A 19,157-nucleotide genomic window follows, 5' to 3' on the forward strand; every position below is an offset into this window, starting at 1 on the left:
AACCAAATAATACCTAATTTGGTAAAAAAAATAAATAACATGGTAAAAAAGACAATGGCGAGAAATACAATAAAAGCGACCTACATGTAATCTACATGCGTTGGGTTTTTCCCACTCATTTACTACAAAAACTACATAAGTGTTATGCATGAGTTTATTGGAATGATAGGAATTGATGTTGCCTTGACAATGCTTGAATTTAAAGATAAATATCAATATTGCAAATTGGCCGTTGCCATGGTAACAGCTTATTTTTTCTCAGAAAAGTATACATTTGATAACAAATATTGTAGAATCTGAATTTTCTTTCATTTCCCCTAATTATATGATGCTAGATCTATATGTGCTTGTTGCTAAATGTATAAATACCATATTAGGCCATTGCCATGGCAACCAAACAACATGGGGGAGATAATGGTGGGAAATACCATGAAAATCACAATCTACATGCGTAAGGTTTGAACCATTAAATATTGAACAAAGAATACAGTAAGTGGTCTGCATGAGTTCATCAAGAAAAAAAATTGATGTTGCCTTGGTAACACTTGCATTTAATATAAATATAAATATGAATGTTGGAAACCTCCCATTGCCATGGTAACATCTTATTTTTCTCAGAAACTTACAAAGTTGAAGAAAACTTCAAATTTCTCTTTCATTTCCCCTAGTTTTAGGGTGCTCAACATACATATGCTTGTTAATGTAAAAATACTCTCTTGGGCCATTTTTAATTTAGAATTAAATCCAATCCACATAACATGTACTCAAATAAATTATCCAATTACACTCATTATAATGCTGGACAATTTTTGAAGAAAAATTGTACTTATTCTGCATGAAATCCAGTATTGTAACTCCAAAATGACCGCAGATAGTCATTTTGAGTATAGTGATTTTGGGTGATTTGTGCTTTTTTAAAAGTGTTAAATATAATAGGGGGGCATACACTTGATGAATGAAAATTTTAAATCTGTCAGGAGGTGACGTGGTCTTGACCTCCTAATCTGAGATTATTGCCATAACAAAATTGGCAAGTGGCGTCCATTTTGAAAAAGTAAACTTATAAATATTATAATAATTTTGGAAATATATATGGATCTATATTATGATATTTCAACAAAACATTGGGTAATCATTAAATATAATTAATCATATTGCACAAGTTTCAGGTCATATGATCAAGGTCTGAGGTATTTTACGATCACCAAAAGTTTGACCATGTTGTATTATCATCATTGAATCTCATCAAGTTTCTGAAAAGGAAAACCTTTGAGAGTGCGTATATAAATCTATTTCAAGTTGGACATAAAGGTATTCAACTATCACATCATTGTGCATGAGTTTCAGGTTAAATTTATGGTCAATGAACTTTGACTGTACTGTGGTATCAACATCAAAAAATTTACTTAGGTTTATTAATTTTCAAGATAATTAGATGTCATGTCACTAGGTGAAGGTCAAGGGTCTTCTGAGGTTAAAAAAAAGCCTTAGGATTCTATTATTAAATGAATGGGATTTTCATGAAAGTCCCATATTGAGTCTACATTAAAAAATGGAAGAATTTAACCTTTGTTTCCTCAAAAGGTCAGTTATATCTAATAGGAGGCCAGGATTATGCCAATTTGCCAAATAAACTTTGGAGTTAAATTATCTTGAACAGCTTTCTATTAAAATGAATACATACATTTCAACATTTATAGCACTTCTTCATGTAAACATGCTCAAAGCACTTTCCAATATAATTGTGGGGGGGGGGCGTCGTGGTCTAGTGGTTAAGACTTTCTACTGAGGGATATGGGTTCGATTCCGAGCCAGGGTGTGTTTTCCTTCAGTAAGAAATTTATCCATATTGTGCTGCACTCAAGCCAGGTGAGGTAAATGGGTACCTGCAGGAAGTAAGTCCTTAAAAAGCTGTGAGCACCGGATGCGATAGTCTAGCTTAGCCGGGGTAATATAGGAGCACTATACAAATACTATATTTTATTTATTATCATACAAATGAATAATTCTACTTTCCAAGTGCTTTCAATACATAAAGTGGGTGTTACAAATAAAATTCATAGGTTTGTAAGCTTTAAAAAAACAATTGTACAGAAGGACATGAACGGATTTTGAATATTGGGACTAGTGAAACTTATGCACTGTTGACCTAAGTTGGGGGATAGAAAAGGGTCTGTAAACCAAAACCCAGCATGAAATGTATTGTGGTGTCAGGTTATTAATGGACAAGTAAACAAAGCAATTTTTTCTATAATTCTGTTTTTGACCAGTAGCAAGTGAATCTCTTTGAACAAAGGAAACACATGATCATACTTTCTGGCCGTTGAAATGGTACCGACTGCTCGATTCTAAATGGACTGTAGTGACTAATATCTAGGCAGCTGAACACCAGTTCAAAGTGTCCCCAAGTGGTTATAAATACGAAGTAAAAAGTAAAGGTCCCAGTACAAAACCCTGAGGAACGCCATATTGCAACCCATGACCCTTTTTTCTTAATGGCTACCGACCGCGATTCGTTTTAAAGGCAAGGTCAGTATGTCAAAGGTAGTTCACATTTTGATTTCTTGACTCTAAAACCCCAAATAAATATTTTGAACAACTCTCTATCAAAATGGAATCACCCCCTAAAGTTGCCATTTTTCAAAATGACAGGCAGCTGTCAGTTTGAATTTTTCATGGCGGTAATCTCTGATTAGGCGGTCAAGTTTAGGTCAGTTAAACTGTGTAGACTTCAGATTTTAATTTCCTAACCTCAAAAATCCCCATGTTGCTATTTTAAAAAGCTGATTTATAGCACTAACCAACCCAAATTCATTTTTTTTTCAAACTGGCCACCAGCAGCCACTCTGGATATTTTAATTATACTAAAGTCTATCACTGTTCAGGAGGTCAAGATCACTTCAACTCATCAAATAGACTTAAGATTTTGATTTTCCTTTTCCCCTATAAAACTCATTCTTTATAATATTTTTATCAGCTTTATAACAAAATCCACCCAAAATTTCTTTTTAAAATGGTTTCCAGCAGCCATTTCAAAGTTTTTATACGAATTTCATGGTCAGTTTTTCTTCATACAATTAATTGTCCAGAAACACATTATACATGAATGTGATTGGCAAATTTATTTTATCCCATTAACCAATAGCTTTAAAATATAGACATTTGTGACCCTTAAATTGGCAGCCACCTTGGAGTTTGAAGTTGGGGGTAATTAAATTCAGCAAATAGATGTCACATGTCAATCTCTTGAAAACTTTGGCCTAAATCAATATTTCTGTCAGATTACTAGGCCAAATGGCCCAAAATATTCTCAAAATGGTCTCTAGCTGAATTCTCCCTAATTTCACAAACTCTTAAAAAATTGGCATACTTGCTATTTTTTAATAAAATTTATTAGAGCACAAATGGTCAAAAACAGATCTTTACACTCCACATTCTCACTTGAACCTAGGAAGTGATTCGCTATGTCCATAGGAGAGCTTGTGCGTCACAGACTGTAGATGGTTGGACCATAGGATGACCCTTTGATTGTTAGCAGAGCCATCAAGGGAATCAGTCTAGTGAAGGAAGCTACATCATGTTTTGAATCTCTTTTTGGCAGGTTCATAGTTAAAGAGTGGATGAAGAGGGTGATCTTCTTGCTTGTTTTTTTCCACCTTTGCTGACACCTATCTTCTGATGTGTGGATGGGCAAAACCACACAGTAGGTAGAGATCATCTGCTCTTGTTTTGTCGCAGCCAGTAATTGCTCTGCAAGCAGCATTCAGGTCTACATCAATCTTTGCAGCATGTGATGACCTAAAGCGGATGGGGACTGCATACTCCGCTGTCTAGTAGCATAGAGCAAGAGCTGTCGCAAGGATGGTTTTGGCATCTGTTCCCATTTTATGTTGGCAAGCTTCTTCAGGATGCTGTTCCTTGCTCCAACTTTAGCCTTTGTCTTGGAAACATGGTCTTTGTAGGTAAGGGAACTGTCTAGGGTGGCGTCAAGGTAGATTGGCTTACTGGTGTGTTCCAACCATTTTCTATACCATCTGAACCTTAGTTACTAGTCTGTTTTTTTAGGTGAAAAGCACTGAGTTGGGTTTTTCTGGATTTGCCCAGAGATGATTTGCAGCGTAGTAAGGAGTCAGGCCTACCAGAGCATTGCTGAGTGCTTTTTCATCTCTTTAAAGGACTGTTTCTGTGAAGCAATGCAAATGTCATCAGCGTACAGGTAGCTCTCATTATTTGGTGGATTGGTTGGTCATTTGTGTAGATGCTAAAGAGTGGGACGATAATGCTTCCTTGTGGGAGACCTTTTGAGTGTCAGCCATCTGCTACTGGAACCACTGAGATTCACAAAAACTGTTGATATGAGATGATGGTGTCATAAGCTGCAATAAGGTCAACAAAGGCTGCTCCAGTTATCAACCCTTCCTCGAAGCCACCATCTTCAATGTACTGTACCAGATTCAGCAGTTGACTAGTACAGGACTTTCCTGGCCTAAATCCTGCCTGTTCTGGAATGAGGAGCTCAGCCACCAAGGGAGCAATGTGGTTGAGTAGGAGCCTTTCAAAGATCTTGTATGTGTGACAAAGCAGAGATATGGGCCGGTAGCTTTTTGCGTTGGCTGGTTTTTTGCCTGGCTTGAGTAAGGCAACTACCCTTGATTTCCTCCATAAGTTTGGCATTGTGCTTTCACTCAGACAGTAGTTTAGCATGTCAAGCAGCTGTTGGAGTGCAACAGGTCCAAGATGTTTCATCTGCTCACAGATCGAGGACATCATCCAATCCAACTGCCTTGCTGATCTTCATTGCTTTGATAGCATTGCACAAGTCGTTCATGCTGAAAGGTCTTGTGAACTCAGATGACTCTTGGCAGGCTGTCCGCACACTTTTAGGTTGGATCTTCGCGGGTGATTATGAGGGTTACCTTGGCTACATGTTCACTAGAAGCTGGTTGGCCACTTGGCCGGCAGTAACTTGGGACCTAAATTGGGACTTTGTAGAGTCATTCCCAAGGATCCGAATCTGGTGTTTCTGCCGGCCCTGAGTATAGCTTGTACGGCATTCTTGTGGAATATTCTTCCTTGATGATTTCTTCAGCAGCTCTAAAAATGTGTCGTAATGAGTAGGGAGTGCAGGGAGGTTCTGAAGATATGTATCCAGATCTATGGCAAACTGCTCACAGTTTACTTTCTTCAGGTTGAAAGTCTGCAGAAGGGAACTTTGCGAGGAGTGATGTTTACCACGGCATCAGGCCATTTGCAACATTGATATTTACCATATAAAATCAAATTAATTAACCACTACCAAAGCAGCAGCAACAAGACTATCAATGTTTAGCAACCTACGTGTATACTTTGGCGGAAATGAAAGAAAAATCGTACTCTACATATTTTTATTAAAACTTTTCTGGTGTAACAGGAGCCGTTACCATGACAACAGGCCATTTGCAACATTGATATTTATTGATAAAATCAAGCGTTGCCAAGGGAACATCAATTTTTATCATTCTAATGAATTCATGCAGAATAATTACGTAATTTTGGTTTTGTTTTTGGTTTTGGTCATGTAGATCAGTTCGTTTTTACTGTACATCCCACCATTACCTTTTTCAACATGTTATTTTTTACCAAATAAGTTGGTATTTGGTTGCCATGGCAATGGTCTGAGATGGTACTTACATATATACCAACAAGCATATTTATTTTTAGCAACCTAAACTTAGCGGAAATGAACGAAAAAAATGTGACTCAATATGTTTTTATCAAAATTTGTTCTTTTCTGAGAAAAATAAGATGTTACCATGGCAACGGGCCATTTGCAATATTGATATTTATCTTGAAATTCAAGCTTTCTCAAGGCAAAATCAATTCCTATCATTCCAATAAACTCATGCAGAACTTAAAGTAGTTTTTGTTCTAAATGAGTGGTAAAAACCCAACGCATGTAGATTACATGTAGGTCGCTTTTATTGTATTTCTCGCCATTGTCTTTTTTTACCATGTTATTTCTTTTTTTACCATGTTATTTCTTTTTTTTACCAAATTAGGTATTATTTGGTTGCCATGGCAATGGAATGAGAGTGTATTTATACATTTAGCAAAAACCACTCCTATGTTTAACACACTAAACGCTGGGAAATTAAACAAAACACATATTCTACAACTTTAAATCAAAATTTTTACTTTTCTGGAGGAAAAATGAGCCGTTACCATGGCAACGGGCCAATTGGAACCATTTTGATGATCTTAAATATTTTTGAATTTCATTTGTATTTAATTGGAACCTTGAAATCAATCTATTGGCTAATTTATATCACGTTTATCTACCATTTACAGGGGAATACACGCTATTTTTGAGAAATTAATCCGTTGCCATGGCAACGGTCGAAGACGGCATTTATAAATTTGGCAACAGGCAGATTCGTATTCAGCACCCTAAAAATAGGGGGATAAGCACAAAAAATCAGATTCTACAGAAAATTTTTGGAATTCTTACTACTTGCCGCCTACTAATATGGAAAAAATGTAATATTTCATGCGATTCCACCGGTCGAACCGGGGCGTCGATTATCGATCTCCGCTGTGCAGTGCAGTGAGGGAAGCTGGGGTGGAGTTGCTGGGAGTTGACTCGAGTCTGCCCAGCGGCTGAGCAGTATCTCCCGGGAAGTTTTGGGGCGGTGATGAGTCTGTTAAGGCCAGTAGTAGTAGTAGTAGTAGTACCACTACTTGTAGCATTTTGCTGGTTATATCCCCTTTAGTGTCCCGCAATTAAATGAATCCCCTGCAGAATAATGGACTACTATACTTAAGCCTGAGTCGAATCGATTTTAAAATCGATGTTCGATCGATGTCATCGAACGCCGGTGCAGATTTTGCAAAATCGGTGCATCGAAAAAAAAAAAAATACGTCGGCCGGCCGATTTATTTGGTTCACACAATCAGACATCAAAATAAACAGTAATATCCAACTTGACTACTACTTACTTCATTTATATTGCCCCCAAAATGAAACCGATTGTGTAATTATGATGCCTATTCACCATTAATTTGAAGTTTATTTCGATCATAGTTCGAGTCTTACACGTCTGCCCGGCTCGTCTGCTCGTGCCAAGATAATTTATGCACGATGAATTTATGAATGGAAGTCGCCATTCATCGTGCATGCGCAGTACCGTACTGTCAATCATATCAGAAAATGGCCGGAAAATTGATGCGATCAACGTAAAGTATATCTTGCTTTTCATGAAAAATATTAATATCATGACCATAGAACATGATTTAATCGTAATATTTAACAATAATTTGCATATGATAATCATTAATATGAACTTAGAGCTTGATGTGAAACGTTTGTATTTCGTTTAAATTTTCAATGGCGGACATCACATGACGATCGACTTGAGTGAGTGCACTTGTCTAAAAAAATAATTATCACGTTAGGATTGATTATCGAACATTGTCAACATGTAGAAACTCTTTTGAAGATCGTAATATCACCATATAATAATATTTTACATGACAAAACAGAGAAAAATTACGTTTGATTTTTTTCCCATCAATATGAAGCTTGTTTGTGCCCAACTTTGGGCTCTGATTTCATGAATGGAAAATATGTCAGACGTCATCGGACGCGCATGCGCATTGTGCTTCTTTTCTCGGAGCCGGAGCTCGGAGACGTCCAGAGATGGAATAAAAAATAAAAATAATGCCAGTATAATACTATTAATTCTTCCATATGAACATAACATACTTTGCTGACATCGTCAATTCTTTTAGTATGGCCATAAAATCTTATTAAATCGTAGTTATTTAACATCCAATAATAATTTATATGAATTTAGAGCTCGATCCAAGAATTCGTATTTATTTCGATCACAAAGCTCTTGTGTCTAAAAAAAATGGATTATCATTATCAGGATTAAATCTCGAACATCGCCAGAACTCATATTCCACAATCTTTCCTCACAATCGTTATATCAGCATTGAATACCAATTCAAATGACCATCCAGAGAAAATTACGTATTTATTCCCATCAAGTTATTTGGAGCTAATTTTGGATCTAACTACCCCGCCAACTACACAATCTCAGGCAAGTTACAACGCTCTCCCCGCTGTTTGCACTTGTTAGATGGCGCTGGCAAGCACGCCTGTCATTTCGGGAGAGTGAGTGTACGGGGCTGGTGTGTGCGAGTCTGGACTGCGAATGCTAGTTGACCGAAAATCATTCGGATCGACTCTGCGTGATTCATGTCTTTAATATTGTTTCATTTTAAACTTATATCTTATCATCTGCAAATATCATTGTTGAAGATATTTTGGGAAGAATTCTGCATTGCTCCCCGGCCTTTTGTGTGTTTTGTGATCATGGAAAATACAAACGAACTTTGCTCTGTCATTTGCTTTTGCAACGCTCACCCGGCCAGCGCAGACCTTCAGTGCATGTAGTGCATGCATAGCGCATGCGCTTGCATCGACGGCCGGCCGGAGCCAAAAAAAGACTTGATTTTCCCCACCTTCAAATTTCGATGCATCGATGTTCGATCGAATTAAAGCTGTCGAACACCGGTTTTCAAAATAATCGATATGACTCAGGCTTAACTATACTATATAGTATTCCGAACCCAAAACGAAACAGCTCTGACATTTCATTGGTTTACTCGGTGACTGGTAATATCATGACTCATGTATATTCATTAGGAAGACGTTCCTCATGAATATATAATTCAGTTCAGATGTCAAGAGGCCCTTGCTTCGCTCGGGAAGCAGCAGCCAGGGCCTCGACAAGAGGCTAGCCAGCGCCAGGCTAGCTCACTCACGAAAGAGAAAATGTTTGAATCCGATCAACCCAAGTAAAAGTAGGCAAAAAAATCTCCACTTTGCTTCTGTTCTTCAGGATTGTCAATAAAATTATTCCTAACAGTCAGGGTGTAATTATAATAGTAACCCATCGTTGATCCACAGTTTCAGCTCGAATAAAGCGCACACAAGCTTCCGAAAAATGCATCGGACTTCCCCTCGCATAGCCTCCTGCCGCGGCGCGTCGGGGGGCATGTGCATGGAGTGCCGCTAAAGTGTTTCCATCACGCACATTGCAGAACCAGAAAAAAAAATTGCTTGTTAGACTAATTCACCAGTCGTTCGGTAAAATTATGTTCATTTACATTGGAAATCAATGTACGATTATACAAAAACTTGTAAAAGTAACTGGGTAAAATGAAAATGTGATAAGGAGTTTCCACGTGGGTGTAAAGGGAGTTGAACATGCTAGACTCGTAAAACAGTCGTTTGTATGAATTTTACAATTTAACAGCTAAAAATCACAATTATCCGGGAGATTTTGGCATGGGGTCTGGAGAACGGGAGATTGGATCGAAATCCCGTATTCTCCCGCAGGATCCGGGAGACTTGGAAGCTCTGCTTACAACGTTTCTGTGCAGTCAGCACTGTCAAATACAGTGGCAGCCTGTAGGCCTCACGCTTTTACACAAACCCAATATAAAGGAAACACATATTTTGTATTTTCTAATGCACATACATGTATTATGTAAAACTGGCACTCAAATTCTGTATTACTGATACATGTACTCAAAATATATATTGGGTGAACACCTTTAGGACTAGGAGACAAGTCATATACCTGTATACATGTAGACCAGTTGGTCAAGTGACCTTTCATTTCTTTCATTATGATAGCCAGATTTCAAAGCAAGATACTATTCAAGAATGCCTTACATAGCAGGATACAGAAATTGCATAGACCGGGGGAGCGTTTCATGAAAGGACTTGTCGGACGTTTTATCCGACAAGTCCCATTTTATCCGACAGTTACCATAGTAACAGTACCTCTCAGCCAATCAACATCAGAGAAAGATGTCAGATCTGACAACTTGTCGGATGAAAATGTTGATGAAACACTCCCCAGGTGACTAGAATAGCACAACAATGGACACACTATGCAGGTTTTGTTGCATTTCTACTTTGAATGCATTAGCATACACGTTCTTCAACATACTTGGCCGACTGTGAAATACCAGTCACTGTAGACACATTGTTGTGTTTTGTGGATCTAATGAATAACCCAATTCAAAAGAATATATGTATAATCAAGACATCACAGTTGGTGCTTTTAATGATATACTAGTAGTAAGCACCAACTGTGATGTCTTGATTATTCATATATTCTTTTGAATTGGGTTTTTCATTAGATCCACTGTTTTGTGAAAAATAAGCGAAACTTAAAAATTTCATACATGTTGTAACTTTCTTATTTTACATCTGATTTTGATGTAATTTTCAGCATCATGCTAGTTTGACTTTTCTCTATTTTTTCAAATTAAAATTTTTCTGAGGTGGACTTGACCTTTAAGAATTTAAACCGCAATGTCATTTTAGTACAAATGACCTTCTTCTGATTATGCCAGAATCGAACTCAGAACTGGCTTATTATGAGGGTGATTTCACACAGGCCTTATCAGGAAACTATAGAGGCCTAGCCCTACTTGGTATGTACAAACAGACACTCAAATGCATTGAAGCACTCCATTAGTAGAGATATAAGTGGTGAAAGATGAGAGAAATTAGCTCTCAAGACAGGTGTGATGATCATTAACAAGTGCGTAGATCTGAGTATCACCAATCTAACTGGTTTACATGGTGGCCGGGATGTTTATTGCACAGTAGTAGTCTATACATGTAGGTGATTCTACACCACTCAACTCAGTAAACCTATCTATTCTTGTGATTATCATCATAAAATCCTTCCTTCCCAATCCGCGATCAGAGAATACCAGGTAATTTTTCTGTGTGAAAGCAAAGCACTTATGCCCCAATATCCCAGAAAATAAAAAAAATGAAAATTGATAAATAGATAAAAAATTAAAGATAAATGAATGAATGATACATGTATATAAACAATAAATGATAAAACAAGAACACAAACATTGATAAAAGAAATATTGAATAATAATGAATTTGACATACATTGTAACTGCACGTTATGGTAACCTTTCAAAATTGGTTTTTGCAAGGATATAGATCTCCAAGAACCCATGAATATTTCTGATGTGAAAGGAAATTGTTAGTACTTTTGATGTGGATAATATTCTTCTCCTACTGTACATGTACACTGTAGTAATGACAAATCTAGAAAAAAAATCCTTGCAGAAATGTGATTTTGAAGGCTGAACAATATCTTACAATTAAAGACATTTTCCTGTTCAAAAATGTGTGAACATGCCTATTAAAATTGATATTTTTCCCCAAGACAGACTATGTGTCAGAGATATTTATTGGAATTGGAAACGACCATTTTTGGAGAAGACGAACGTACAAGTCTGACTACATTGAGAATGTATCTGTAAGCCTAAACTGTATCCATGACATGTACATGTATTTCTACATCTCGTATTAATACTGAAATGTATGTTTGCAAATTTGCCAAAATCTACAAACCATTTCCTTCCTTCCTCTTAAAGCCAGTCATGCACATGTAGAATCAAAGTGATGGTTTAACCAGATGCATGCCAATATTAGAAAATGAAAGAGATTTCACCAGACAAGAGAAGAGGGGGGGAGGGTGTCTGTAGTGGTGGGGGAAGGGGGGGGGGGGGGGCTCTCTCCTACCCGTTCATTCAGAGACCACGTAAAATAATAAAATTGACAGATGAAGAAAATATCAAATGAGTACAGGAAAATAGAGAACTTATACAGATACATGTATATGTGCCGGAACAGAATTACAGAAAGAAATAGTCAGAGACACTGTCAAAGAATGATTTTCAAGGAAGCCTGTACTAGACTTCATGTATCTATACCTATACTGTTTGAACAGGCAAACATAGTGATAATTGATATGGCTGATATTCCTGACATGCTAGAATGCATGAACATCTAAAAATACTCTATAACATTCTGTGCATTTAGACAAGCGTTTAATGTAGTTATTCATGCTTCGCCAACATGTTTCAGAGAGATAAGTGGATAAAGAAATAGGTGTGTACTCCCCTTCAATAGATCATGCAATCGACTACCACTACTACTTCATACACTGTCTACATGATTCATACCAACAGTACATTCATTCAACATGCTTTCATAATCAGCCCTGTTCAATCAAGAAGCCTTGCTGTGTGTTTTTACAATTACATTACAAATTAAAGAATGGTTCTACTGCAAGATACGTATCAGTCCCGGGGGGGGGGGGCACTTCCATTGTATTTTAGTCTTTTTATAACCTCGCAAATTGGACCGTAAACATGTACATGTAGTTTTCCTAGCAAAATATATACCTTTTTTCATTATTCTAGTGTTTTTGACACCTTATTATGTTACATTGTACGTACATGTATGTAACGTGCCCTTTCTTGAAAAAGAGATCCTTTTTACATGTTTTTGGTTACGCATGGTATCCACTCTTCAATGGAAGTGCCCCCCCCCCCCGTATCAGTTTACATACTGTACACTTAAAGGGGAAATTCACCCTGAAGAAATTTGTTGTAGAGATAGCAGGAAAAAAATTGATTTAAAATATTGGTGAACGTTTGAGGAAAATCCAATAAAGATTAATGAAGCTACATGTATTCGAATTTTAAATTTTGGATTTGTGATGTCACAAGCGAGCAGCAGCTCCATATGTTATGTAATATGAAATGCATAAATTTCGATTTTTTATTGGTTTGTGACTACTTACTTTTGTTTTCTTTTTAGGAATGGGCGTGAAATAATTGTATACATTGATATACTGAAGGTACAATAAAAACCATTTCTAATTTTCTGAGAAAATGACATTTCATTGATTTTTTACCATGCGATATGTAGGAAAGCTGCTGGCATATGACATCATAAATCAAATAATTAAAATTCTAGTAACTTTTTTTTCTTTGATCAATTCTTCTCAAAACTTTGGAAATATGTTTTATTATTTTTTCTGCTTTTTTAACAATAAACATTTTGTCAGGGTGAACTTCCCCTTTAAAGCTAAATTACAGTAGTTGCAGTAAAACACTAATTTTGTGAGAAAGTCTGTAAAACCAAGGTTAAGTATGACTACAGGGTGCTACATAACTTTTTTGAAGCACTTGCCCAGTCGGGCAAGTAAATTTTCAAATAGTTGGAAAATACTTGCCCTAATATAGATTTCACTTGCCCGAAAAATTCCTTCAAAACAAAGTTTTATTGCTTCAAAACAAGTTATAGCCTTATAGTTTTATATACCATACCATTGACGGCTTTAAAAATACATTTTTCAACATGACTACTGATGTACTTTGAAGTTGTATTTCTTTTTTTTAATGATTTTTATCTTGAACATCCTGCAAAATATATGGTTAATATGCTCTTTAATTAATTTCCTAATCTAATATATTTTCTATACATTTTGGAGGGGACTAGGACACGCAATAAAAAAAGGGGAAATCACTGAAAATAACCAGAGAAAAAAAATAAGAGAGGGGGAGAGAATGAAAGAAAAAAAGTAAGAAGAAAGACAGAAAGGACAAAGAAATAAGGGAAGGAAGAAAGAAAAAAAAAGAAATAAAGAAAGAAAGAGAGAGAGAATGGCTGCGGGGAAGAGAAAGATGGAAAGAAAGAAAGAAAGGAAAAAAGAAGGGAAAGGAGGATGGAAAGAAAAAAGAAAGAAAAAATATAAAAAAATGAGAGGAAGATAAAGGAAGGAAAGAAAGGAATGAATAAAAGGAAAAAAAGAAAGAAAAAAGGTAAACAGAAAGGAAGGAAACGAGAGAAAGGAAAGAAGGAAGAAAGAAAAGGTATAAAGATAGATGGAAGGAAGGAAAACAAGAAAAGATAGATACAACGAAAGACAGAAAGAAATGAAGGAAGGAATGAAGGAATGAAGGAAAGAGATGAAGGAAGGCAGAAAGAAAAATAAGGAAGAAAAGAAAGGATGGATGGAAAAAAAAAGAGAAAGATCAAAAGAACAAAAGACAACAAAAAATCAGAAAGAAAGAAAGAAAGGAAGGAAGAAAGAAAGAAGGAGGGAAGGAAAGAAAAAAATAGAAAAAAAAACTGAGGGGAAGAGAAAGGAAGGAAAGAAAGAAAGGAACGAATAAAAAAGAAAAAGAAAGAAAAAAGGTAAAAAGAAAGAAAGAAAAGAGAAAAAGAAAAGGTAAAGGATTGATGGAAGGAAGGAAAAGAGAAAGAAAGAAAACGAGAGAAAGGAAAGAAGGAAGAAAGAAAAGGTATAAGGATAGATGGAAGGAAGGAAAAGAGAAATAAAGAAAACGAGAGAAAGGAAAGGAAAGAAGGAAGAAAGAAAAGGTATAAGGATAGATGGAAGGAAGGGAAAAAAGATAGAATGAAAGACAGAAAGAAATGAAGGAAGGAATGAAGGAAAGAGATGAAGGAAGGCAAAAAGAAAAAATAAGGAAGAAAAAGATGGATGAAAAAAAAGGAAGATCAAAAGAACGAAAGACAGAAATAAAGAAAAACAGAAAGAAAGAAAGAAGGAAAGAAAGGAAGGAAGGAGAAAGAATGAAAGACAAAAAGAAAGGAAGGAATGAAGGAAAGAAATAAAAAAAGAAATAAAGAATGAAAGGGATGAAGAAAGTAAGGAAGAAAAAAAGACAGGAAGAAAAGGTAAATGGATGGACGGAAGAAAGACAGTAAGAAAGAACGAAAGGAAGGGGAAAAAGAAGGAAGCATTAAAGAAATAGGTAAACAAAGGTTGGATGGAAGGAAGAAAGAAAAAAAGATAGAAAGAAAAGAAAGACAGCTGTAGTAACATAAAAAATGAACAATAGAAGGAAGGAAATTTTAAGAAATAAAGAGAGATTCAAAAGAAGGAAAGATAGGCAGAAAGAAAGAAAATAGAGAGGAAGAAAGCTCAAACTATCCAGTCATAAATAAAGAAGAAAATTTATAAATTTCCTTGGCTAAAAAAAATAGTTACGAAAGAAACCACGTTTATCAACATACACACAAATGCATATGTGGGAGTGTCAAACAATGTATTTCAGTGTGTGCGATACAGACGATCATTCGAAACCCGATCTTTTTTAAGCATAACAGAAGTGAAAATTTCTTCTTTTATTGCTTACAAATGACTACCCCCAATTTTTAGGAAATATGGACACTACAAGAATTTTCATTGGTAAGAAATGTGAATTTTGACAGTTCTGTGGGAGATTTCTTCCAGAGCAAACTTCGTTCGTGCAGCACCGCACTCCGTAGAAACTTAACTACATGCATCGGCTGCGTGGACTAGGCGCTAGCTAGCTAGGTATGCTAGACTGCCATTGATTCTCTGTGTGTGTGTACGTCTCTGAGCTGTGTGTTTATTGCAGAAAATGGCGCAAATTTTGCAATTCGAAAGAAGAAATTAATGATATTGCTTTTTTTTCTCTTTTTCTTTTCTATATTTTGATGGTGAAATATGGGGAATCTTTCTAAAATATAATTTCCATAGGAGAATTTTGCTTGCCCGATTCGGGCAAGCAGTTTTTGTCTTTGCTTCAAAACACTTGTCCGACTCTAACTTTTACTTGCCCCGGGCAATCGGGCAAGCGCTTATGTCGCACCCTGTGACTATATCATCGTGGATCTAGATCTGGTACAGTTACATAAACTGAACTTTGTGAAATCATAAAATCTAAGCTGAAATACGATCACACTGAAGATCGCCAACACAGATAGGCACACGTGGGACAGTGTATTATTATTGCTGGAATAAAGACCCGACGGAAGTGACCGAATCCGCGCTTATTTTGCTTATTTCTCAGCAATTACACAATTTCTTCCAGAATCCTTTGGCACATATTTTTTATTCATACAAATTACAAACAGACACTTGGGTGGTCATTATATTAGATTCTGTAAAAAGTCATTTTGAGATCGTTACCAGAACTGGAATTTACCTTTAACAAGTGGATATAATGGATATTTTATCGACAACATTCCCTTTCTGAAATTTTAATAACAATAAAGTGTGGAATGTACTTTAGTTATAGTCCTGTGTATCCTTACAAGTAGAACACAAAATTAACATCAATTGACAGTTTCTCCTTTTCCTGTTTCCAAATTAATGTACATACATGTATACCCCCCCCCCAAAAAAAAGGGATTAAAGTTTAGTCCAATATGTCACTGTGCTTCAATGTACATAGCAATAAGGGGAGTGTGGAGTATTTGAATACTTAAATGGTAACTCATCTTTATCAGCATGGCTTTAGTTTGTGTAATCAACAAGCATGGTCAATATTTACTTCATAAACAAGAATACCATCCATTGTTGTATCAGCTACACTGACACACCAATACAAAAATGTCAGAATATTAATCAAGTCAAAGAAACAAATTAAAAAAAACATAATTTACAGTAATAATAATAGCTGGATTTAGCGCTTTTTGCCTGAGGATACAAAGCGCTTGCTATTATTACCCCCGGCTTTATCTCGAGCTACCATCATCGCTGCTCAGTGCATTTAAGGAATAATTTTTTATATGAATAGCATCCTATGCATACAAATTTGGAATTTTTCCAATAAAGAGCTTGCCCAAGGACTGCTCAAGTTAAATACTGTAGCATCAATTTACATTCAGATTGACTTCCAAGTATTGTATGATCCAAGCCAGTATTTTACAAACGTATTCATTATTTTTTACTCATTCATGAATTGTTATTCTTTTATGATTCTGGTGGTGTTTTCATTATGCAGTGATAAGACCGCCATTAATTAAACAACTTGATGATCATGGAGCAGGGACATTAGCTCAATCCCTTTTTTCTGCATGTCATATTTCTTTAGAGGTCTGTTGCTTCTATGGTGGTTTTATATATCCTTTTTCTTTCCTTGTTTGCTTGGCAGAAAATGGGTCCTGCATCCCCCATTGGTCAATCCTTGATCCATTTCTGAGTAGGTCGACTCTATATTGACCACCTTACCCACAATACAATATTTTCATTGTAAATTGTGAAATATAGACATACAGGTTTGCCATATTTAGAATACAATGTTGTAATAGACTAAAAAAATTCCCATTACAAAGCAGATTACACATGGGGATCAACTTAAAAACTAGATTTAACATTAGAGAAATAAAGACCTCACTGCAGAAGTATTGAGACAAAAACCAATGTGATGAAATCATCTGTCTCGGTGGATGTTTCATAAAGCCGTTTGCAAGTTACTAGTGACTTAACTAATGACTGATGACCCTTTCTTAGGAGCTAAATCCACACCAATGAAATCTGGTGTGGATTTAGCTCAAAGAGGATCACCAGTCGTTCGTAAAGTCGCTTGTAACTTATGAACAGCTTTTAATATGAAACACCCCCCCCCCCAGGAATCAGAATATTTAGCGAGCGAGTGCGACAAGAATATGCTCTGATGTGAACTTGATTACTCCAGGCTGAAAATTATTATACTTGTATCTGAATATAGAGTGTAAATTTCAGAGCAAATTTCACCAAATCAATTAAAATTTCACAAAACCTGATTACAAATAGAGTTATTGAATTTTAAAGTTTAGTAATAGTTTGTAAAAGAGTTACATGCATCAAGACGGGATGTTAGGAGTAACTTTTTTACTCAACATGTTGTATGAGATTGGAACAATCTACCTCAAGAAATTGTAGAGGCATAGTCATTGGAAAGTTTTAAAAATCGGATTGGTGGAATGAGAGATTTAAATACCACTATTTCTAGACGCACATTCAAGTTGAAATTAGCCATGGAAGGATAGTAGTATCTACAGGAGAAATCTTATTCATCCGTATCCTGATGTGATGTAATGCCGTCATGAACATTCATTAGGTGGGCTGATTTAATGTTCCCATTTTCCTTTTCCATATATTATTACATGAAATAATGAGAAATTTGAAGTGTCCAAAGGACACAGATGCCCGGATTGCCCCCGCTTAACACGATCAAGAATTCATTCAATTATGATTGAACAAACTCGCATAGTTACATGTATGAGCTGTGAATTTTGACCTTTGACCTGCAGACTTTGAATTTGAACTTAGCCTGTATTTTGGCGTCATCTACCTACACAACCAAATTTTCTAAAATCTGTTGAATATTTCATAAGTTATCATGCGGAAACCAACTCCCATATTTAATGAGCTGTGACCTTTGACCTGCGGACTCCGAATTCGAACTTAGCCTGTATGTTGGTGTAATCTACCTACGCACCAAAAATCTTTAAATCCATTAAATATTTTTCGAGTTGCGCGGAAACCAAGTGGGGGGACGGGCGGACGGACAGGGGCAACGCTTATTGCCCCCTCCGGACTTCGTCTGCCGGGGCATAAAAACTATCTAATTTTTTACACATGTGTGTACGATACTGTATGTCTCCCTTGTAACAAAATAAGTTGCAGCAATACATGTGATTCCAAGCAAAAGCGGCCATTTTCCAAAAACTCATATTGGCTCTATTTCAAATCTGAATAAAAATGTTCTATCAAAACTCATATGGAAGTTCATAAATACAAAGGGGGAACATTAGCCTCAACAATTTTTTTTTCTGCATCTCCTTAGAGGAGAATCCAAACCATACAAAAAATTATATACATGGGACTTCATATTCTTTTTTACTTAATTTCAATTTAAACAGAAAACTATTATTTGTTTTGTAAAATTTTCTTTTGGATAGTCTGAAGGACATCATTTTACATCATATTAAAAGAAAATTTCAAATATAAGTTGAGGGAAGAATTATAAAATGTCAAATTTGTGGAGCCAAACAAAGAGTATTAAAGGGGAATCCAACCCAAATAAAAACTTGTTTTTATAAGGAAAAGAAAAATCAGACAAGTTGATAGGTGAAAGTTTAAACAATATTGGACAAACAATAAGAAAGTTATGAATTTTAAAAAGTTGTAAATATTGGTAATCACTATACCCATGGAGACTTCAAATTGGCTGCATATGGGATGTGATAGTGATGTAAGGCATGGACTACTCTTCCATGTACTCCAATACATATTATGGCTAAAATGTCATTTTTCTCAAAAGTTTTATTTCAAATTATATTTTTCTTTCATGAGGACATAAAATACACTACCTGGGTTATATTTAGATTACTGCCAAAGGGGAATGGGTACTTAGAAGAAAACCACAAATCCCTGATAATAAAGTACATTTATGGCCTATGGGAAAGTTGTCCTTGCCTCTTGTCATAATTTACTTACTCAGTTGCCAATTTG

General features: G+C 35.9%; 1 protein-coding gene across 1 annotated transcript in view; it reads right to left on the reverse strand.

Annotated features, from left to right (window-relative positions):
* Nucleotides 1–4,767, reverse strand: part of LOC129277530 (DENN domain-containing protein 1A-like) — a 54,086-nt gene extending 49,319 nt beyond the window's left edge. Inside the window, exon 1 of the mRNA XM_064110058.1 lies at nucleotides 4,343–4,767. Within this exon, the coding sequence (XP_063966128.1) occupies nucleotides 4,343–4,767 (425 nt within the window). The remainder of the gene's footprint in view (nucleotides 1–4,342) is intronic.
* Between the last annotated feature and the right edge of the window lie 14,390 nt (nucleotides 4,768–19,157).

Source organism: Lytechinus pictus, chromosome 15, assembly GCF_037042905.1.
Source record: "Lytechinus pictus isolate F3 Inbred chromosome 15, Lp3.0, whole genome shotgun sequence".
In the NCBI taxonomy this organism is placed as follows: Eukaryota; Metazoa; Echinodermata; class Echinoidea; order Temnopleuroida; family Toxopneustidae; genus Lytechinus; species Lytechinus pictus.